The following is a 24,000-nucleotide window of genomic DNA, read 5'->3' as shown; positions in this document are numbered from 1 at the left end:
GAGCTTTTCATAAGCTACGTTGTATTATGAAAATTTAAGAATGGTGGTTGCTCTGTCAAATTAATTTGATGTTAGTACCAGTTTTCCCAGGATATTTCTCTAAACCAATGTTTCTTTAAAAATACTTTGGAAAATGCTGTTCTAAGAGAAAGACAATGTTTCTTGTTACCCCATACCAGCTTTCTCAACAAAAGCTTTCTCTCTCTTGGCAAATGACCAGAGCAGTAGTGGGTCCTGCCCTTTGAATGAGACCCAATCCTCACCTGTCATGAAGCACTTGATGTCCTGAGAGTTGCTGATGGGGTTGTTGTTTTTAAACATGTAGAGATTAAAAGGCATGATGTTACTGCTACTGAGGTGCTTCCACAACTCGTGGTCTGGGCTAGTCCAGCGACCAGCCAGCACATCATAATCCCGCCGGCCCATGTGGATGAGCTTGGTGAGAGGATCATAGAGGCCACCGTGGTACCCGATGATTATCTGGAAGTTGGGGTTGGTGTCCATATAGATCTCTCCATAGGCCGTGTACAGAATCTGTTTGATCATCAAGCCTGTTCCACTGAAGACAGCAAGAGGGGTCCCGATGTTGTCGCAAGCTATGTAAAACTCATCACCGCTGCTCAGCTCCATGGCAAAGAGGTGCCCTTGCAGATCGTAGTAGAGGGATGTGATCTCAGAGCTGGAGTGGTTGTAGAGGTGGGTGACCTTGGTGGGGTTGGTCAGGTCAGCATAGAAGAACTGCAGGTGGTGGCTGTGGCTGCTCTTGCTGGACACCCGCCGTCCCAGGCCATCGTAGCGGTACCTGACACTCCAGCCACCAGCTCGGTTGTAGGCCTTGATGAGCAGGCCAGCTGAGTTGTACTCGAAGACATCCCCACCCCGCTGCCTCAGGAAGCCATCCTCGTCCATCTTGTACTGCACATCACCCAGCCTCGTGATGCGGTCACGGAGGTCGTACCTCAGTGGGGTAAGCCGTGCACTGTTGCCAGGGCTCAGTAAGTGCAGGTTCCCATTGAGGTCATAACTGTATCGCCAGAGTGGCTTGTCATTGATGGAGACCGTCTGCAGCTGGCCATCGGCATCATACTCATAGGAGTAGCGGGTGGTATTGGCATAGGGTCCCACCTTCAACTCTTTCTTCACTACTCGCCCCATGTTATCATACTGGACAGTCATCCAGTACATGAGAGAGCGGAAAATCTCATATTGCACTTCCTTCATCCGGCCATATGCGTCGAAGTGTTTGGTGTGGGTCATGACCGCTGTAGTGATGATCTGGTTAATGTCATAGTAGATAACACCAAACTTCCCAAACTGCTCTGTCTTGCCTGACACATCATCATAGCGATAGAGATCGATGGGCAGCGGTGTCTCATTGATTACAGCCTGCATGCTGGTCACCCGGAAACTGTTGTCATAGTTATAGTCAAAACGAGCGTTGACCATGCCTTCCTCGGTGAAGCGGAAGATCTGGCGGTCAATCAGGGGCCCAATTTGACGGTAGCGGATGGTGCAGGTGAAGCCCTCATTCTGTAGGTTGATGGTCTTCAGCATGCCTGCTGTCTCGTCATAGGTGAAGCTCACCTTGGTGGTGTCATACAGCATCTCGGCTAGCTTTGACAGTTTGCCATACTTGTAGATGACCCTGCGACCGGTGCCCAGGTAGAAGGTGTGGAGGAGGTGCCCGTCCTCAGTGAAGTCCTGGATGACTGACGCATTGCCCTCGGGGGGCTGGTAGATGTTCCTGTAGTAACCCACAGACCGGATGGTCTCTAGTGTCTGCCGGGCCACATTGGGCATCGTCACGGAGGAGAGGCGGTCGTTCTTGTCAAACTCAAAGATATACTGCCTCTGGCTGTGGAGGAGCAGCACCATGGACTAGAGGGAGAGGAAAACAGAGGTGAGAGGAGGAGGCGGTGGAGGGGAAGGGTAAGTCTGTGCACTTAAGACTCAGAGGAGGGGGGGGAAAAAGGCCAAGGAAACCGATGGTTCTAAGCTATACCCAAACTGCAGCTTTCTAACCAATGCACCACAGAGTACTGCAGTGGAGATACAAATGTACTAAGATAAGGACTTCTCAGGGTGCCAGGGTGGCTCAGTTGCTTGGATGTCCAGCTCTTGGTTTCAGCTCAGGTCATGATTTCGGGGTTGTGGGATCAAGCCCCGTGTCAGGCTCAGTGCTAACACAGGGTCAGCAGAGTCTGCTTTAGATTCTTTCTCCCTCCTCCTTTCCCCCTCCCCACTTGTGTGCTCACACTCTCTCTCTCATTAAAAAAAAAAAAAAAAAAGTCTTAAAAAAAAGAAAAAAAGATTTCACTCAGCTCTTGGCCCTGGCACTCAGGCCATCTGTCTTCCTATGGTAGGCAGCCTTGTTTATTCACCCCTTTGTGTGGTACAAAAGTGACGATTTTAGTGAGTGCTGGTGTGTGAGAAAGGCTGGGAGCAGTGGCTAGCCGTATGGCAGCAGCCTCTCTCTTGGCTTCCTTGCTTCAGATTCCTTCTCAAGTCAATGTTCCTACTCAGGCAAGAATGATTTTCCTGAAACACAGCCTTGACAGTATCTCCCGTTGGCTAAACCACTTCTGTTGACTCTGTGTGGCCCATGGGCTATAGACCACAGCTGGGAAGGGCATTTAAGGCTTTGCACGATCCGTTATGCAGGAGCAGGTCATGCACCCACGCTGGGGTGGCGCAGGCTGTGATGGGAACAGGGAGACCTGACTCCTAACAATGGGCTTCTTGTGTGGCCCCAGGAAGGTTTGTTCCCTCTGTGGGTTGGGTTTCTCAGTATGTTGGATGACCTCCAAGGTCTCTCATAGCACTACCATAGAACATGGCTCTTGGAGATGCTCACCCAGCACAGGGTGCGGAAGACTGACCACAGAGCAATCATGGCACTGGCCCTGGGCAGCTGGCCACCAAGCAGGAAACAAAGTAAAGATGTGGGTGCCAGGACCTGGGGCCTGAGGTGCAGGCTCTTTTTCAGGAATAAGTTAACAGGTAACTGACCTAGAGGCATCCAGGCAGCAAAGCTACCATTTTCTCCTATTTGAGACCTACTTTTGCTGTTAGGGCTTTTCTGATTCCTAGCCCCTGGGATGAAATAAATCCTAATCTGAAGCAGAAAAGATTTACTACAGTTATGCCTACCATTCAAAACTCAGGATTAATCACCTCCTGCTTAAGTCCTGATCCCTAGGCTTCTGCTCTATTCTCTGTGACCAGATCACCCTGTGTGTCCCAGACCTAGGTGAAGACCCCTGCCTAGGTCCAGACCCTGAGTCCTGCTCTGTGAAACCCGTTAGCGTTGGGCTTCTTCCCAGGTCCAGTCTATCATGGGAGGCTTTCACAATCTTCTGCCCCAAAACTCCCACTGGCCACACCATCACTCCGATCTACCCAAATGCTTGTCAGGCTCCTTGTTCTCTGTTGCAGATTTTTCTGAACATTATCCTTTTGGAGACCACATGTGTCTAATCCATCCCACTCAGGTCAGCAGGCTGGGCTTGGCCACGGGTTGAGCTGTAATGCCTGGCCTATGGACTAAGGCCAGTGATGGTGAGGTGGACACCTGCCTTCTCTAAATAGGTGTAGCTCCACGTCTTCCCATCAGCGAAGATCCTGGATGTGATGCGACCTGCCTGGTCATATTCCATCCTCTCAGACATGATGCCTCTCTGGACGCCAGCGATATGGCCCCCTGGGGAGTACGTCACATTGACACCATTCAGCCTGCTGCTGGGTGACCAGAGGCTGGGCCGCCCTGCCTGGTCGTACAGGATCCGGAGGGTGAACTTGCGGTGGTCATCATAGATTTTCTCGGTGCGGGTCACGCGGTCAAAGTCCAGGGACAGGAGGTTCCGGTTGTGAACCTGGGGAAGGGGTAGGAGGAAAAAATGAGTTAATCTGGACATTGAAAGCTTTGGTATGAGCAGACAGGGTGTGGGTCCTGGCTCTATCACCTGTCAGTTCCGTGAAAGGCGAATAATCATGCCAATTACATGAGGCCATTGTGAGAATAAAGTCAATGCAGGTGCTGAGCAAACAGTGGTGAGTACTGAAGACAGTGCATATCATTTCCTGATGTGTTTCTTCTAATGAGGACAAAAAAAGCAGATGCTTCTTGACTCTCTCCTAAAATGGGAGAGGCCAAGTAGGTCCAGCAAATTCACACGTGACCCCATTTCTTACGTGCCAGGGAATGTGTTTAGTGTTTGGCACTGAGGAGACCAGTAAAGGGACATGCTCCAGCTCTCCTGGCAGGTGAGTGACTGCATCTGGATGTGACTCTCACTATGGTGGCATGCCAACAAGTACTCAGGGAGCCTTTGAGTGTGTCTGCCCCTTTTTGGGGCCTTGGACTTCCCATCCTCTCTGGGGTCTTTCCTGCCCTCTGCCACCATAGTTAGGGCTCCCTGGTTGCTGGGGTCAACTCCCAAGGTGTCTTCTTCTTCCTGAAGGCCCTGGTAGGCATTGTGCATTTGAGTCTAGGACAGCTTCTCTGGCTGTGGGCTGCCTGGGGACAGACGCAGTCCTAGCTTTGGCACACTCTACTCCTGCCTCTAGGATCAGGATCCCCCTGTATGATCTCCACCTGAGCTGCTAGGTCAGCACACAATTCAGTTTCCTTTTAGGGATACAGGGCTCCCGCTAGGGCAGCAAGGTCAGGATTTTTCATAGTTTAATAAAGAAATCTACTTCAGAGGCCCACTTCTGTATTGGGATCCACCCTGTAGGCACTGGTTGCCCCTGAAACACTGCCAGCTACTCCAAAGCTAACATGCTGGTCCCCTCTCATTGGTGATAAGACTTTTGGGCACATTTTCTGACTCTTTCATTAGTCGCAAGTTAAGTTTGACAAGTCGTAAAGAAAACACAAGAAGAAAGCAGACGATGTAGGTCACATGATACAAAAGCACACATGTGGACCACGGCAGCGAAATGCCCTGCAGGTAAAAAGGGCTCAGGTCTAGGATTTAAGGCCAGGATTCCAGCCTCAGTGCTGTGACCCACTTTTCTGTGTGACCTTGGGCAAGCGTCGTTCCCTCTGAGTCTCGTTTTTTTTCCTCTGTGAAACGGCCGGGCTACTGTGAGGACTGAAGCAGCCCAAGTAAATTACCTAGTGGAGTTCTGGGTGCATGGAAGGTCCCGAATTAATGATTGCAATTATTTCCATTAAGACAGCAAATGATCACGGTCATTCTCAGAGAAAGTAGAGACATGTGCGTTTCCCCCTTCTTTCCAAACAAATTCTCAAACCTTGAAAATAAGGATTTATAATGATGCTGAGACAACTTTAGCTGTGAATGGCCTGGTTATAATAAGGTTGCCTTCCCAGGGGTAATCAAACACAATTGTAGAGCAAAAACAGTGTGGCAGACAATTCCCAAGAAAAATCGGAGCGCTGGAGACTGAAGCTGTGTTCTTTGCCTGGAGGGCAAAGGAAGATTCAGGGTTTGTACCACCACCAATGATGGGGGCTATTTAAAAGCATCTTTTGCAAGGTCCCTTGTGACTGCCCCCTTAGGGGGTGCCACCCAGCCAGCTGCCCCCCTCACCCCAGCCAGAGGACCCCTAGTGAAGGGGAGCTAAACCTCTGTGGCAAAATTAATAAAATTGAATTAAGCAGCTCACTGGGGAACCGCCTAATGCTTCCTGTGCTCGGCAGTGGCGGCAATGAGATTATTTTACATCTTTCTTTATTAAAAAAGTTCCCAGTTGTATAAAAAATGAGCTCCATTATGGGGCGGCACACCCGGCTAACATTCTAATTCCACATGCCGCCACTGTGAGTGGCCATTTATTTTGGGAGGACGCAGAGATGTGGCCACCCGACTAGAGCCCCATTAATCTCAGGCTGAGAGAGGGACCAATTAAAGCCTGGGAAACTTCTGGTCCAGTTCACACTGCAGAGGGGAAATCCTCCTAGCACTAATCGCTGCTGTTTATTGAGCACCTGGGGTCTACCATCACTGGGCTAGGTACTTGGAATATATTATCTGCTTTCCGCAGAGGAGTGTGAGGCGCAGAGGAGTCGCTCGGGGCTACACACCAGGCCCAGGCAGGAATCAGAGCAAGGTCAAACTTTCCGTTTAGCACATGGCCCGGGGTGCACGAGGGGCTCCTCTGTGAGGCTGCAGATGCTGGCAGGCCACAGACCGTGCAGGCAGCCAGGCCTTCCTCAGGGAACTGGAGGAAGGCTCTTTCCCACATTTGACTTTTGCTGGAGTCCTTGGCCATTGAGGAAACACAGGAAGCCTGGTTTTCTGGGTTCTAGTTGTGTGATACTGGCTATGTCAAGACAGCCCCGGCTGTGCTGCATGAGGATGCTTCTTTGGGTTTTAGGAATCAGGAACATAACATCTAGCCGGTTCTGTGGTTCCCGTCAGCCCAGCAAGTGTCTGTAGAGCACCAGGGGTCTGCAAGGTGCCGTGCTGAAAGTCAGGGTTAGTTTCTTCATTGTCCTGCTCCTCCTCACCTTCCATTCTGAAGCTGGAGGAAAAAGCAGCTGGGCGATTGGGCCTGGGCCAGAGGGAACACTCTACAGAAACATGGGGAGTGAGGCAGAGAAGGGGCTGGTTCAGGGCAGCCACACACTGAAAAGCACTCTGAACTGCCAGACCACACATGCCAACCACGGGCAGGGACAGGTGGGGTGGGAGGTCGTTTTGCTCATTGAGGAGGAGATAACTGCCTGGAAAGAGCGGAGGATGTGGCTTAGGATCCAAACAGCTAAACTGAATTCTGGTCCTGATGAATAACAGTAATGACAAAACCAATAGTAAGAAGAGCAGTAACAACAGGGGTAGGTATTATTATTGACCACTGACTGGGTGCCAGGCTCTGTATTAGGCACTTTATAGACTATTCCTAATTCTTTTTTTTTTTTTTTGACTATTCCTAATTCTCATAGCAACTTGTCAAACTGATGGTATCCTTCCCACTTTTTTTGGAGAATGAAACTAAGGCTTTGGATGAAGGAACGGACAGTATGGATTGGCTCGAATTCAGTCAGGGTGTAACAGAAGCTGGAAATCCAACTCAGGCCCAACACCGAAGCTGGCAGTCTTTCCACAAGTAACAGCTGAAAAGATACTTGAGACTAATTCCAGGGTGGGCGGTTGGGTGGGGGGAGCTGCCTACTTGACTTTCCCCCTTTTGCAAAGGGCCCAGGAACACATTCTCCCCCAGGGCCAGTTTCAAGAAGGGAAGCTGGTTCTCCGGATTGGTCCTCGTTGTCTCTCCCTACACCCCCTCCGCGTGCCACCCTGCCAGGGCCCTGCCCCCTCCAGGGGCTGAGACCTGCCCGACCCGGCCTTGCTCACCCGCAGCCGGCGCCCGAAGACAGTGACCTGGCCCCGAGCCTGCTCCTTGCGCTGCCGCCACTCCACCAGGTTCAGGCCATTGTCGATGGGCAGCGTGACGTTCCTCTTGCCTACGGTGGGGTTGACGGTGCCAGCCAGCAGGTGGGGCTCGGTCTGCAGCGCCACCTCCATGCCGTTGGCCAGCAGCAGCCGCAGGGAGCCGTCGGCCCCGATGTAGTAGCTGTTCCGGACCTGGTCTGAGGGCGGGGAGAGGGATGGCTCTGCTCAGAGGGCTGAGGACGGCCGGAGGCGTGTACATGGCAGGGGCAGTGGTGTGTTTTTAAATGGGTTTGTCTCACTATATGTCACTGAAGAGAACTAGGAAAATAGAGGGAGATCGTCCAGGATCTCAATACCCAAAGAAAGTCATTGTAATATTTTGTACATTCCTAGACTTTAGGAGATTTCTGAATATATTTATCGTTTGAAGTAATTGCTTATAGTTTTTCACTGATCATTGTATTATTTTATTGAATATTTCTCATAAATGCTTCTCTTAAGGACTGCATAGTATTTCATTAAGTGCAAATACTATAATTTATCTAACCAACTCTCAAGTGGATATCGTTTCCAGTTTTTCATAATTACAAAGTGACACTGCAAATAAATATATTGTAAACATTATGCTAAGTGAAAGAAGTCAGACACAAAAGACCACATGATGTGTTAGTGAGTCCATTTCTATGAAATGTCCAGAAGAGGCCAATTCATAGAGACGGAAAGTAGATTAGTGAGGGAAGGGTAGAATGGAGAGTGATCGCTAATGAATATGAGCTTTCTTCTTGGGAGTGATAACAATTTTCCAGAATTAGATAGCATTAATAATTCACAACTTTGTAAATATACTAAAACCCTCTGAATTGTATTCTTTAAAAGGGTGAACTGTATGTTTTTAATTTTATAGGGTGAAATTTATAGCATGTGAATTACATCTGTATTAAAAATATACTTTTTGGATAAATCACTGTCTTCATTTTGGGTTAAGTTAGGATTACTAGGACAAAGGGTTGATCATTTTTAAGGTTCTTAATATACACCAGGTAACAATATTCTTTATAATCAGGCGAGAAATAACTCTGATACTTAAATCACTGACAAAATGTCAAATATATATATGTTTTAAGTCACTGTCTCATATATACATATATGTGCATAGATATACCAATGATTTAAAAATAATCTGATTTGGATATTTTAAACCTGATTAAAACATTTAAATTAAGATCTTTAGCTAAAAGAAACTTCTGGGGAAGAGTAACTTTCAGTTATAAAATGCACACAATTCTTTTCTAGAAATGGGAACACCTGAGTTTGTGCTGTCACCTTCTGCCTCTTGCTCTTCTTCAGCTGGTGCTTCTGTCTGCACCTGCCCCTCCTCTTCAATAACCTAAGTCCTCCCTTCAAGGCTCTGCTTAGCTGTCATCTCTTCCCAGACACTTCCCCAGTTCCTTGGTCAGAACGAATGCCTCTCCTTCCATTAGCCTCTTTTTTTTGGTTTGTTTTAAATATTTTATTTATTTATTCATGAGAGACAGAGAGAGAGAGGCAGAGACACAGGCAGAGGGAGAAGCAGGTTCCCGGTGGGGAGCCTGATGTGGGACTCGATCCCAGACCCCAGGATCACAACCTGAGCCAAAGGCAGATGCTCAACCACTGAGCCACCCAGGCGCCTCTTTCTGGGGTTCATTAGTGGTCCTGTAGCCGAGGGGTTGCAGGACTTACCACTCCGGTAGTGAAGGCATTCTCAAATACCTAAGTGCCTGCTGTGAGAGGTGCTACTGTCCAGAGATTGAGAGCATGGCTTTTGGGGCCTGGTTATCAATGTTCAAGTCCCAACCCTGCCACTCTCTTGGGCAAATTCCTTAACCTCGTGTGCCTCTGGTTCTTTATCTGTACCTTGGGGATAATAACTATACTCTTAGCTCATAGGATTAAGCGGGATAATGAATGTGAAGGGCCGAGGACAGTATTGGGCAGGTATTGAGTGCTGTGTAAATGTTAGCTGTTGCTAGTTTTATGTGCCTGGCACTGTACTGGTCACCGTCATGTATGTCTCTTGTCCTCTAGCTCCATCACCTTATTTCACAGATCTGTCACATTGAACCTTTCTAGTACTGATCATGAGTCTTCAAAGGCTCCCCATGGCCTTTAGATCAGTAGTTCAGAGAATGGATTCTGGAGCCTCTTTGTCTGGGTCCCAATGCCCTGCCAGGCATGTGTCTCTGGACAAGCCACTGAACCTCTCAGTGACTTACTGTCTTCATTTGGAAAATGGAGATGTTAATAATATTTCATAGGGCTGTGGCAAGGCTGAAACAGGACCATGAATATAAAACACTAGGCATCTACTTTATCCTTAATTAGTGTTTCAAATTGTTAGCTATCATTGCTATTATTGTATGTGCTCAGTAAACATTTGCTGGATTGAACTAGATATATTACAGGCTATGTCTATGTGAGGCAAAAAAAAAAAAAAAAAAAGATGTAGTTTTGTAGGAAACCCTCCTTGAGTCTTCCTGGTGAGAACAGCAACAGATCAGCCCCTCCCTCTGCCACTTCCTTCCCCCCTCCATTCTTCTCCTGTTCTTTCTCACACAAGCAGAATCCTAAGATCTGCCTTAAACTTGCTATGCATTATTCACTGGCAATCTGTATTTTACTTCCTTTGAATGGTGAAAAAGCCTGTGTCAATTTATCTTTTAAAGCTGTTTCTTGCTGAATGCACATATGTCCATTAATGGTGACTTTGGGTGGAATGGCGTCTTGTAGAGGCCCATCTCAAATGATCCCCACTTAATGTGGGCTGTGACTTCCCAAGCCTGCCCCTCATTAGCAGCTGCTTTTTATTTCTTCCCAGAGTTCAGACATAAGATGAAGCTGAAAGAACTTTTTATGGAGACTCTACTGAGGTGGCTGCAAGTGGAGCATCTAAGCCTGGTGTGAAAGAAGGAAAGGGCGCTTGGCAGAGGTACCAAAGAGGAAAAACAGGTACCATACTTCCTGGACTCCAAGGTCCATTTTTCCTTTTCCCACTTTAATGTTTCTGAAATTGGAATGTGTCTTAAGTCCTTGTGTGAATTTTGAGCAGTGTGTCTCCACTGCTCCCCAAGCTGAAAAGTTGCTATTAAATTGATGGTACATCTTAAAAGTGAGGAAATGTGGCACTTTTGAATTTAAAAAGTTGCCTAGGGATGCCTGGGTGGCTCAGCGGTTGGGCACCTGACTTCAGCTCAGGTTGTCATCCCAGGATCCAGGATAGAGTCCCACATCGGGCTCCCCACAGGGAGCCTGCTTCTCCCTCTGCCTGTGTCTCTGCCTCTCTCTCTCTGTGTCTCTCATGAATAAATAAATAACATCTTTTTTTTTTTTTAAAGTTGCCTAAATATAAGAAAGACTGCACTAACTTTTGAGAAAAATCCTGGAATCTAGCTCAGATCTGTGGAGTGGATAAGATAGTTCTTAACCCCAGAAAAGGATAAGATGCCTGAGCAGTCAGTGGCCTTGCTATCCTTGGTTGGAACTGGTACCTTCTCTTGGCAATAGCCCGGTCAGAGCATAAACACTGGGGGTGTGTCCCAACCCACTGCTACAGATGCTGGTGGGGAAGGAAATGCAGGATATCATTTCTCTTTCTTTGAGAATGGCTATTGTTCTTTGAGCTTCTTTATAGGCACAGGATTATATTTGGGAGTAAAAGTGGTTGTGAAAATATACAGTTATTTTCTTATGGTAAGTCAAAGTGCCAGTTATTAAATAATTAGTTGATTAATCCAACAAGTACTGAGTAATACTATGGGGCTGGCCCATGTGGGTCGCTCTGTGTACATTGTGTCAAGGATCATCTGAGCACGTATTGTAATTCTGCCCCATTTCCCAGACCCAGAGACTAAGGCTCAGAGAAGAATGATTCCAAGAGATTCACACAGGTAGGAACGGACACAGTAGGCATAGGGGGCCCTGGTCTGCCTACCCCAGAGCTTATGCTCCTTGCCTTGCTTCACACCATGCAACATGGCTTCAACTTGCTTTCTTTTCCTCGAGGAGAAAATTGAGGGCCGTCATGATGCACAGAGTCAGGACTAGAATTTGGGCCTCTGACTCCTAGCCCAAGCCTCTTTTGACTGCTTGTGTCAAAGCTTTTGGGAGTACCAAAAGCCATCGGGGGGGGGGGGGGGGGGGGAAACGAGTAAGGCTTTCCCTAGTAAGAGAGGCTTCCCCTTTCTTTCTTTTTTTTTTTTTTTTTCATGCTTACTAGATCCAACAAAGCTGTTGGATCTACTTGTGAGCTTGTTGTGAGCTCTACTCTGGGTCACCATGTCCCATGAGGACAATTGAGGCAGACAGTTCACAGAAAAGTTTTATCACTGTAATTTACCCAAAGCTAAAAGGTCAGGTCATACCAGGGATTATTTGATGGATGCAGAGAAGGGTCTCTTCTCTATGGAATCCTAGAGAAGGCACAAACTGTTCTCACCTGAGCTTTAGGACAGACTTCTCCATGCTAAGATCCTTTTTGTGATTAGGTATAATTATTACTGTCCTATGTCCTCACCCACAGCAGTGTGAGAGCAAGTCTTTAATTCAGGAGCCATTAGAACGGTGGAAGAGTGAGGTCACCTGATTGGCAGCTAGTGAATTCTCTACCCTTTGTTCTGATGATAATGGGAAGAGACAATGGACTACTACTCTGAAGCTTCTGGAAGAGACCATACAAGACTCAATCTGGTGTGTTTTGCACATTAGATGGCAATTCAGAGATAAACCAGCTGTTAAGTCTTCCTTGTTCTTGGGCGGCTCATAGCTCATAGTAGTGGCTTATTTCTTACATCCTCTTCTAAAGGGGTCCCTTCACATCTCTGCCTTGAAATCTGCCAGCCCCCCCCCCCCCCCGGACCTGGCTTACCTTGCAACAATGTATAGAAGGCACCTGAAGCAGACAGGTTGGTGGTTATGGTGACATCATCCTTGCTGGAGGTCTCTACCTGGACATGCACCGAGCTGTCTGTATCACTTCGGAAACTGCTCACCTGGCCAGTAGGGAAGGTCACATTTGTCAGGCGGCCAAAGCTGTCATACCTGAAAACCAAGGGGCGGCTCTGAGTAACAGAAATATAATGGTAGAGTTTGGCATGTTCTACTCTGTGCCGGTTTTGCGTGTTCTGCTTTGCTTTCCGGTTGGATACATCGCCGAGTCTCCAACATCTCCTTGTACACGGTTTTTACTGTGTTTTTCCACCTCCTGATATCTGATGACAGGCAAAAATGACTTACCTCTCTGAGTCTTCCTTTGCTAATTCCGTAATGTAGAGATGATGACTCCTGCCCTGCCTTCCTCCCAGGATTATTGTGAGAAACATGTAGGAGTGGCCTGTAGCTACAAACTAATACCCACCCATGCAGGGTGAGCTGATGGGAGACTGCTGACCCAGAGTCTTAGAGCTGGGGAACTCCCAGATGTGTATAGGGGAGCAAACCTGATGCTTGAATACCCTCTCAAAACCCTGAAAAATGTTATACAGGTTTTTCCTGAACAACAAAAGAGATGGGGCTTCCTTCAAAGCTGCAGACCCTGATTCAAACCCGGATACTGTTATCACATAAGGAGGCTAAACAGATGGGTTCTTGCAACCCGTTCCCATCTAGATTTCACATCCAGCACCAGGTAGCTATGTATTTGCAGTTGTCAGAACTCACAGCTTTGCCCTGGTGTGGGCTTTCTGAAGCATGACAATTGAATCTTAATTCTCTTTACCATTCCTGATAATAAGAGAAATGCCTACCATTACTGAACACCTACAGTGTATAAGGCATAGTGCTTTTCATACCTTCTTTCACCTTCTCCTTGCAACTTGTCTAAAAGGTATAAATTATTTCCTTTTTGGGAGGAGGCTCAGAAAAGTGAAGTCACTTGCTCAAGGTCCCACAACTGCTAAGTGTGGTGCAGTCAAAACTCAAACTCAGATCCCTCTGCCTCCAAGCTGCCGTTTGCTTCACTGCCCTCACCGGGCCTTTCTGTATTGTTCATTTGCAAGTATCTGTTGTGTGTGTTCCACCTGCGGCAGAGTGGTTGGGAGATGGCAGGGAGTAGTCTGTTAACACTTCAGTTATAATTTTTAATTGCGGGAGGCTGAAGTGTAAAAAGGTAGGTTTAATAGCCTTTTTGCACTTGTGTGCGAATGGGAAAATAAGTTCTTTATCCAGATGTCAGTGTTCCTGACTTCTGCTCATACTCCAGCTGGCACACAGGTTCAGCTGGAAGTCTCCCCCATGCACTCTTGGTCTCCCTGCTGGACATTTCCCCTTGCTTTGCTCTTACTAAAGCTGGCTTCTGGGCCCCTGAGGGATTTAATGATGATGAAATGAAAGGCCCGAGTGTTTAGCTCTGTCCTGGCTCTTCCTGTGATGTTTCAGCTGCACCTGGCTTCCTGCTGAGACTCCTGGGTGCTTGGCTTCTATGCCTTCAGGTGACACTAGGCAGGCCTTTGCTGAGCAATTTTCTGCCCAAGGTCAGATGTGGGTGTGGCATGGATTTTGCCTTTGGCCAATTCTTTTTCTTTCTTCCTTTTTAAAAAGATTTTATTCATTTATTCATGAGAGACACACAGAGGGAGGGAGAGAGAGGCAGAGACACAGACAGAGGGAGAAGCAGGCTCCTGCAGGGAGCCCGACGTGGGACTCGATTCTGGGTCTCCAGGATCATGCCCTGGGCTGAAGGTGGCACTAAACTGCTGAGCCACCCAGGGATCCCCGGCCAATTCTTTCTATCCCTGTGCCTGGGACTGACCACAGCACTCTTTATACTGAACGCCAATAGTTACTGCAAATGAGATCCTGGTTAATGGTCTTTTGAATGAATCACCCCAGTCCTTGACCCAGGACCAACTCTGGGGTCAGTCAAGTGGGGTCAGTCAAGTCTCTATTGTTGAGGCCTGAAGAAGGGGTATGGAAGCCCTTTCCAAGATGGCAAGCAACACAGGGATCTCTACTACTTACCTTGGGCTTGGGTTTGGTGGGGCAAGGGTATGGGGTGTATCAATCCTTCTGACTCTGTGGAAATCTGCTTCTTGTCATGATTTCTCATTTTTTTCTTCCTTAATACTGAGTCAGGTTCTTATAAGAAAGCATCTATCTGGCTTTGGGGAAGGTGCCAATGTGGCTTAAAACCCAGACCAGAGGGGCACAGGCACTGGGTGTCCCTCAGCTAGGTAAGAAGATGATTCTGAGAGATTGTTACCAGGAAAGAGGGTGAGTCTTTGGGTAAAGATCTGGAAGGTTTGCCCTAAAGTTTCTCTGTCCTGGAGATGTTCTCAGAGCTCTGCTCTCTTTAACTCTAGGGGAGGTAGTGTTCTTTTCAACTCTTCATGGCTGCTGGAAATTAGGAAGGAATTTTATAAAAATGTTTGGAGTGGTTATCTCTGGGAAGTAAATACAGGTGGCATTTTATATTCCCAAGATTTTAAAATAATGAACGTGGATTATTTTCATAATCAGAAAAGTGCTGTGACAACCCAAATAATGCCATACACAGGATGCTCATGAGCATGGCCATTTTGGGGAAGAGGCCCTTTTAAATTACTGGTATTAATGGGGTGCCTGGGTGGCTCAGTTGGTTAAGCATTTGACTCGATTTTGGCTCAGGTCATGATCTCAGAGTTGTGTGATTGAACCCTGCATCGGGCTCTGTGCCAGGTGTGGAGACTGCTTAAGATTCTCTCTCTCCCTCTTCCCCTCCTCTGCTCACATGTATTCTTTCTCCCTCTTTCTAGAAGAAAAAAAAAATAAATTGCTAGCATTTATGGAAGAGTCTCACTTATAGGATATCTGCCAATATCATACTCCAGGCCTTTTCAGTAAATATTACTAAAGGGTACTCCAAATTTCTGAGCCCAAGTCAAGACTCCCAAATAGGCTGCCCTGGTCATCTTAGCTATATCTGTGGTCTATGAGTAGGCTGACTCCCGTTAGATCCTGAGTCATCTTAAATCAGCAGGAAGACCCATTTTGGTTCAATAGTTTCATGTGATGAGTACGCTGTTCTAGTCTGGTTCTCTGAACATCTGTTACCTATGTATATACTTTTTACTGAGACTCCTTGCTTAGACTCTCTAATTTCCTGACTTACCTGGATACAAGAGATTTTATTATGCCATGCAAGATACTTAAAAAGGAGTTTTAGAGTCCTACCAACTAGAATTGATAAGGAGATCACAGATTAGGGGGCAGATGTCACTTCGATACTATTTTAATATGGTCTTGCTCAAATGCCACCTCATAAAGCCTTCCCTGGTCTCTCTCTTGTCCCTTTTCCCAGTGATGCTCGGGCACAGCTGCATCACAGAATGGGTCCCCTGCATTGTCACGGCTCATAGATAAGCTGTCGCTTGCTTTGGCCTGGGAGTGCTTGTGTCAGGCCAGGACTGTGGAATCAGACGGGCTAGGAATCTGGAGTCTACGACCTGCCAGCAATGAAACCCTGGAGGCCTGGTTCTCAGTTCTTCTCTTCTACCCCAGCACTGGGACTGGCACAGAGAAGATAGGCAGGGAACACTATTTGAACAAATAAATGAATGCATGATTGGATATGTGAGGCCCCGTTGCTGCTCTGTTGGAAAGGGGAGACCAGGATTCATTCAAATACTATCTCCTGCAGGACTTGACAGAGGCTTGACACACAGTAGGTACGTGATAAACATCTGCTGAATGCACAAATACAGAAACAACTGCTTTCACTAAATGATACTTCAGCTATCTCCACAGGCATCTCCCCAGAGCTTTGGTTTCCAAGACAGAAAGAGCCTTTGCATAAAGGCAGACAATTGTAATTATTATTGAAGGTGGCCTGTAATACATAATTAAATTGAGCTTGAAGAAGATACAATGAAAAGCCTCATGCCTTCAAGATCTGGTTTTCATTTTATACGAGATGGCCGAAAAACAGTAATTTCCACTCCTCACATTTTCCATTAGAGGGACTGAATGTCTTAATTAAATGAACATCAAATAGAACAGCCAATTTATAGAATTTTCTTGTCTCTTATTCATTCATTCATTTCGGTGCCTTCTAGAGCTTGGGAAATGCCACTGGATCTCTCTGCAGTCTGATCCATAACTGTGATCAGAACACTGCTGTTTCTTCCTCTGCAGGAAAGAACTGGAGCTGCCTATCCTGTGGACCTTGAACACCTGAACCCCATGCTCCCTCTGTGGAGCCCTTTCTCTTCCTACTAGAGCTGCTGAGAGAGAGAAGGCTGGTGTCACCGAACAAGGTGGGACAGTTTGTGGCACTCTCTGGATTCCAAATGGCTGCTTCAAACCCTGGCTCTATGATCAGGTGACTTCTGGACAATGGCTTAGTTGTGTCTGTTTTGGTTTTCCTTAAAATACTACCAAATTTCCTCCTTTCTAATCAAGAGGAAGGAATGTATTGATATGGGAAAGTCCTTTGAGCCAGACGTTCTAGGCTTTGACTACAGGCTCTACACTTGTCAGCACTAGAGGATGGGCACTCAGTTCTGTTTTCCTGCAAACCATCAACCCCACCAAATCACAAATGATATGTTATAAGATGTCATATAACATAACCTCTGGGACCCTCTGTTTTCTTCTCTAGAAAATGAAGATAGTAACGCCTATCTTAGAAGGATACTGTGAAGTTCAAACAAGGTAACATATTTAAGGTGAAATGCATTTTTTTTTTTTTTTTAACCAGGGCCTGCAGCATCTCATGAGACCTTCACTAGAATGTCAACTCTCTCTGGTCACTGATGTACTCCAGAACTTAGAAGAGTGCCAGCATGTAGTAGATGCTCAAAACTGTGCATGAATGTTGGCTGAAGGACCTGCTCCCTCCTGCCTCTATTTCCGAATTCACTTTGAATCCCACTCCTCCATACTTCTATGTTCCACTACATCTGCTTCTGTTCTCCCAACATGCCAAGCTCAAGTCAGGCTTGTAGTGCTCACACTTACTGTTCCTTTTGCTGAGAATGCTCTTCCCTCCAATCCTGGTATGGCTAGTTCTTTTTATTACTCATATTTCAGTTCAAATGTTATCACTTCAGTGAAGCCTTCCCTGAAATAGATAGGCCCTCTCATCTTGGTCACATTATTTTATTTTATTGTCTGCATTATACTTATTATCTTATTTATACATTTATTGGTCTGTTATATCTTTTCCTACTATATTATAAGCTCCATAAGGATAGAGACTTTATCTGAATTTTCATGCTTAGAAGAGTACCTACAATATAAAATGTATTCAATACATATTTCTTAGATGAATACTTAGGTAAATAAACAGTAGATATTATTATTGTTCTTTCGAGATGTGGATTGAGGAAAAACAAAGAATTTTACCCCTTTCACCTCGCTTCTTCCGTGTTAGGAAGGGAAATATCCATAGGTTACCTTCTAGGTACTGAGCACCATGTTCATCACTGTTTTTTGAGGAGGGAGTTATTATTGTCATTTCACAATTGGTGAAGCTGAGGCTCAGAAAGAATAAAAAATTTATTTGCCCAAGACCACACAGCTAGTTGAGGAATTAGATTCAAAGTCAAGTCTATCTGACCTTAAAGCCTGTGTACTTTCATCAAGCTTCCCATAAAAGTAACGCTATTTCAGGGGGAAAAAAACCCCTTTGTGTTCATCATTATGTTAAAGAAAAAATTGGAAATCTCAAATGGTCAAGAAGACTCAAAGATTTCTCTTTGAGATGCTTTGTTTTGATACCCCTGCAATTGACTTTGTAATGATGCCAACCCCCCATTGTGGGGGTATGATCGAGATGGCCAGATGATTGGCTTTTCATTATTTCTTTCCACAGACTTTTCTTCACTCCATTTTCCCAGAGCATCTTTGGGGAATGGGGAAAGAAAACACATAAAACATTCATATAGCTGCTGTGAACTTGGCTCTCAGAAGAGGACCGCTAAAGGGTATCTTCACACACGTTGCAAGGCTTTCTTCTTCACACTCAATATTTCACATCTCAAGCCACTTACTATGTTGCAGCTGGTGAGGAAAATGCCAAATTGCTTCTCTGATACCAACTTTTGCTGATTGGGATGTTTTTAGTTGGAAAATAAAGATGTGATTTTTATGATTTCATCTGCAATTGTTTCAAATGCCACCACTGTCAATGAGAGGAACTGGATACCACATCCTCTGTTGAATAATTAGGATTCACAGCCAATGCACATGAATAGTACCCTTGGCTTTAGGTCACCATAATAGATGACATTACTACATCGTTATCTTTTCCAAAACTGTACCAGATCCAGGTACTTTTTGGATTCTGCAATGGAAACTTATATCTGCTGCGTATTTCCTACAAAATTAAGTCCCACCAGTGAATTCTAGCCCTTGGGATTTCTAAGATCTGGTCCATTCTACCACTGTGGGTCTCATATTTTGCTGATGTACTTGAATAAGTGCACCTGGTGGAAAGGATTCACGGAGATCTGTGACTGAATCCTGGCTCTGCCACTTATGTGTACAATATCACAGAGCCAGACAGTGTCTGTGATGGTTATTCTCTCTTCCCTCAGATCCATTATATGCGTTTCTCTGTGCCCACAGGAGCTGACCCTCCCCTCCCCACCAACCACATCACTAGGGCCACCCTTCCGGCTTGCTTCTAGTTAGATTCAGTCAATAGTAGGCACTGGCAAGAGACTGGAGGTCAGCAGGAGGGGTTTTCCTTGTTCCCAGCTCCTTTGGTGCCATATTTCTAGTAGTGGTTGCATCTGTTCATGATTATAGTTTCTATGAGATAGCTTCTTCTTCATGGTTATGGGTCCCACTGGGCACTTCAGTAACAATATCTTATTCCTGCCCCCACCTTGTCCATAAGCCTCAGGGTTGGTCATGGTTGTTCAGTTTCGCCTCACCATTCTTTCTTGGTTCCCTAATGCCTGCCTCTACCTCTATAATGTTTCTTTATGTGAAAGATACTTTTCCTGGGTATAGAATTCTGGGTTGACAGGTTTTTGTTTTTGTTTTTTCCCTTTCAGCATTTCTGTCTTCTTACATGGTTTCTGATGAGAAGTCTACTATAATTCTTATCTTTGTTCCTCTATATAAAATGCCTCCCCCTCCATCTGCTTTCAAGATTTTCTCTGTTTCTTTTGTATTTTGAATATATGCCTAAGATATATATGCATTTGTGTGTGTGTGTGTGTGTGTGTGTGTGTGTGTGTGTACTTTGCTTGGTGTTTTCTGAACTTTTTGGGTCTGTGATTTGGTGTCATTCATTACCTATGGATAATTCTTGACCATTATTTCTTCAAATATTTCATCTGCCTTGTTCTTTTACTCTTAGAATTTGAATTACAGGTGGTGCCTGACTTATGATGGTTTATGTTTTTTTTACTTTATGATGTTGCAAAAGTGATATGAACTCAGGGAAAACCATACTTTGAATTTTGATCTTCTCCCAGTAGTGATCTGTGGTGACACTCTTTCATGATGCTGGGCAGCAGCAATGAGCTGTAGCTCCCAGTCAGCCACCTGAATCATGAGGGTAAACAAACCAATTCACTGACAACCATTCTGTACCCATATAACCATTCTGTTTTTTTCACTTTCAGTACAGTATTTGATAAATTACATGACATATTCAATACTTTATTATAAAACAGGCTTTGTTTTAGATGCTTTTGCCTAACTGTGGCTAATGTAAGTGTTCTAAACATATTAAGGCAGGCTAGGCTAAGCTATGATGTTTGGTAGGTTAGGCAAATAAGATGGATTTTTGATTTAGAATATTTTCAACTTACGGCTTAGACCAGATGATTTTGCCTCCTAGCTCTTGGGTGCCCAGGTTTTGTTTGTTTTTTTTTTCACTATTTTTTTCCTCTTGTATTTCAGTTTGGGTAGTTTCTACTGACCTATCTTCTTTCTTCAGCTGTGTCAGTCTACTGATAAGACCATCCTTCATCTCTGTAACTGGTTTTCATTCCTGGATTTCCATTTGATTCTTTCTTATTCTTTTTTTAAAAGATTTTATTTATTTGAGAGAAAGAGAGGACGTGCGGATGGGGAGTGGGAGGGGCAAAGAGAGAAGCAGACTCCCTGCTGAGGGGGCAGGGAGCCTGATGTGGGTGGGGTTCCACCCCAGGACCCCAGGATCATGGCCTGAGCCCAACCAATGGAGCCACTCAGGTGCCCCTCATTTAATTTTTTCTTATAGTTTCCATTTCTCTGCTGAAATTATCCATCTGATCTTTCATATTGTTCACCTTTTCCTTTTCCATTAGAGCTTTTAACATAATTACAGTTATTTCAAATCCCCTGAAAGATAGTTTCAACATCTGTGTCCTATCTATAGAATCATGTGGTTCTGGTGATTCCTTTGTCTCTTGGGAGTGTGTCACTTTTTCTAGTCTTTTTGTTCACTAGAAGTGTGGCATCTTGTGTAGCACACTAGAGAATGAGCTAACAGGTTTTATGCATAGAAATGGGTATGAGTTTCCTTCTACTAGGACTTTAGCAAAGAGGTATGGGTTAACTTAGGATTTGGACTGGCTTTGAAATTTGATGTTTTTCTGGCTAACTAGTGCATTATAGGCTTTAAATTCCTTTAGCAATACCTCATGTTTGGGGTGCTAACCTGTTTTGTGGGGGGGCTTTTTTTTTTCCTCAGTGTCAACTCCATCCTAAGCTTTAGGTGCCCTGTTTGTGCTGTCCCTCTTTTATCTCTTTCACAGTAGTATTTTACTTTCCATTGCTGCATTTAGCTTTTTAGCTAACTGGTGGCCACGGGTGGTAAGTAGGAGAGTTCTCCGCTGTTCTGAGTAAGCCTTAGTGTTATGTATCCATGTGTTCCAGAGTCTCAGGAAGGTGGCCTCTTCAGCTCCTGCCCCTTTTCCTGTTATAATTCTGGGCCCATTACATATCCCTCTCCCCTCCTGACAGAAGTTAAAATATTTTTTTCTTCCCTCATTCAGCAGCAGTGGGTCTCCAACAGTGCCTAAGGAGGGCCATGTTAGTTGCCCATCTCTCCATAGATGAAGGCTTTTGTACCATATGTGAGAGAAGGTGAGTGGGGTCTGGGTGCAGCAGGCAGATATTTGTGCCTCTCCCTCAGCAGCGGCTACACCCCTCCCCCAAGTCTACCACAGTAGATACTTTCTTCCTTCTTCCCCTTCTATTTTCTGAGAGTACCTGGTCGGGCTGGTGGAGAGAAGTTATGAAAAGGATGTGGGCTCTCCCACACAGTTTCTGCAGCCTCCCAGGGCTTCAGAGTCTCCTGTCAGTACATACTTAGCCTTCATAAATTTGCCAGCCATCTGAGCTGCACCCTTCTTATCAGCTGCATTTACCCCCGGTAAGCTAGTATGTACATGTTGTCTTTCTCTTCAAGAATCTCTCTCCTTGGATCTGGTTAGGTGGTTGCCCTGTGACCTTAGAGAAGGAGTTTATGAAAAGCTCACAAATCTGCCATTTGTCTAGCTTATTCCCATCGTAAGTTTGGGAATGATACACTTTCTACTTTCTTACATCTTCCAGTGAAACCCCAAAGCTAAGTGTCTTTATTTGAATGAACCATTTGAGGTGAATTCTGTGTCCTGCTGGGTGCCCTGATAATGCTGGAGCTGGGATGTGATAGTCTACTCACTACAGTATATTTTTCCTCCCTTCCCTGTATTTACATTTTATTCAAAATATTTACTGAGCACCTACTAGGTGGTAAGCCCTAAGCTTAAGATAGAGGTAAATTAGTTCAGGTCTCACAGTATTTAGTGTGAGCATAACTATGACAGGAGCTGTCACAGGGCACTGTGGGATGCCAGAGCCACTTACCCCTGTGAATCTTAGAGAAGCCAGCTACTCATGCCCACCCAGCATGAGAGTTTTAGAACCTGCCTCATGCTCACCAGGCCATTTTCTTAGCCACCAAATGCCATCTGGCCAGGAGCCCAAGTCTGAAATTAATGATGCCACACACTGGAGATGAGGATTACATTACAGAATTCTTGGAGGTTTTCTGCCAGCAGGCCTGTGGGCTGATGCGGGGAAGGTAATCTTCATTCCCCAGAATTGTGAACTCTTTAAGTTAAGTTGCTCTGAAGTATATGATGTTTATTTTAGATGTATTATTTAATCTGTTGAAAGGATCAATAAAGCCAACTTAAAACTTGTTTTAGTAACAGCCCCTGTTACAGGCAAGCCCGGGATGATTTTTTTTTTTTTTTTTAATATTAGAGCATTTGGATCGGAATCCACTAAATGGCCTCATGCAGCTAAAAGCAGAAAATTCACTAGAGCAATGGTGCTTTTGAAAGATCTGTCAAAATCTGTATTAAGAAACACCATAATAATGGGGCACCTAGGTGGCTCAGTCAGTTAAGTGTCTGACTCTTGATCTCAGCTCAGGTTTTGATCCCAGGGTCATGAGTTTAGGCCCTGTGTTGGACTCTGTGCTAGGCATGGAGCCTACTTAAAAAGAAAGAAAAGGAGAAAGAGAAAGAAAAAGGAAAAGGAAAAGGAAAAGAAAACAGAAAAAGCACAATAATGATAATTCTGCATCCTTACTTCTTGGGAGCTTCACAGTTTGCAATTATTTTTACCTTCAGTATTTATTTAGTCTGTTGATTCTCATAACGGCTCTGAAAGGGTGGGGGAAGCTTGATTTCTGTCTGTTTGAAATGTAGGTCTGGAAAACAGTCAGCCAGCCCCTGAGTCACGTGGCTAATATTTAGTGGAAATAGCTACTTTGTACCCTGGCTTAGTTCACAGTCTGGGCTGAACCATTTTTCCTTGACCCATTCTGAATGCCTTTTTTCCAGTCTAGTTTGGATATTCTCAGAGACCTGACCCCTTTTCTAGTTCTTACCTTGATCCTTCAGATGTGACATTTGATTCTGCTCCTCGGTGTAAGTTCTTATTCCTACCTACTTTAATTATAACTATAGTTTGCTCCTTTGACTAGTTTACTTGCTGCTGCTCCTGGGTAATGCCTTTCATGCCAAAACAATATTTTTGCAATTACTAGTATGTCCACCCATATTGCTTGAAATGATGATGATGATGAGGAGGATGGTGACAGTATCATCAGCTATCAGTTGAGGACTGTTGATGAATGGGACATTGCGTTTTCCATAGTTTATCTCCATTGACATTTTGAACCTCAGGCTGTTCCCATGAAACAGATACTATTTTTATCCCCACCATACAGAGAAGTCACAGAGAACTTAGGTGAACCTATTTGGTATCGGTGAAAGAACACACACTTGTGTTCTGGCTCTGCTATGTACTCACTGTGTCATTTTACACTGGTTATTTTTTTATTTTTTAAGATTTTATTTATTTATTCATAGAGACAGAGAGAGAGAGAGAGAGAAAGAGCAGAGACACAGGCAGAGGAAGAAGCAGGCATCATACAGAGAGCCCGACGTGGGACTCAATCCAGGGTCCCCAGGATCACGCCCTGGGCCACAGGCGGCGCCAAACCGCTGCGCCACCGGGGCTGCCCTTACACTGGTTCTCTCTGTGCCTCAGTTAGTTCATCTGTAGAAACTGCAGATGATAATTTCTCTGGTCTGAGGTTGCTGTGAAAATGAAATTGGAAAGATCCTGGCACACAGTGGGATGTCAAGATAAGTTTCTCTTTTAATTTTAGGGCTTTAACCTT

At 45.3% G+C, this 24,000-nt stretch overlaps 1 protein-coding gene across 3 annotated transcripts in view; it reads right to left on the bottom strand.

Moving 5' to 3' along the window:
• TENM4 (teneurin transmembrane protein 4) overlaps positions 1-24,000 on the bottom strand; it is a 2,722,049-nt gene that overhangs the window by 13,045 nt on the left and 2,685,004 nt on the right. For all 3 annotated transcript variants that reach the window (XM_049099077.1, XM_049099079.1, XM_049099078.1), the window contains 4 exons: positions 12,268-12,440; positions 7,326-7,561; positions 3,576-3,872; positions 264-1,878 (listed from right to left, as the gene is read on the bottom strand). In XM_049099077.1, coding sequence (XP_048955034.1) covers positions 264-1,878; positions 3,576-3,872; positions 7,326-7,561; positions 12,268-12,440 — 2,321 coding nt within the window. The remainder of the gene's footprint in view (positions 1-263; positions 1,879-3,575; positions 3,873-7,325; positions 7,562-12,267; positions 12,441-24,000) is intronic.

This window comes from Canis lupus, chromosome 21 (assembly GCF_003254725.2).
Source record: "Canis lupus dingo isolate Sandy chromosome 21, ASM325472v2, whole genome shotgun sequence".
Classification (NCBI taxonomy): domain Eukaryota; kingdom Metazoa; phylum Chordata; class Mammalia; order Carnivora; family Canidae; genus Canis; species Canis lupus.
This window is presented reverse-complemented; position numbering and strand designations above follow the sequence as displayed.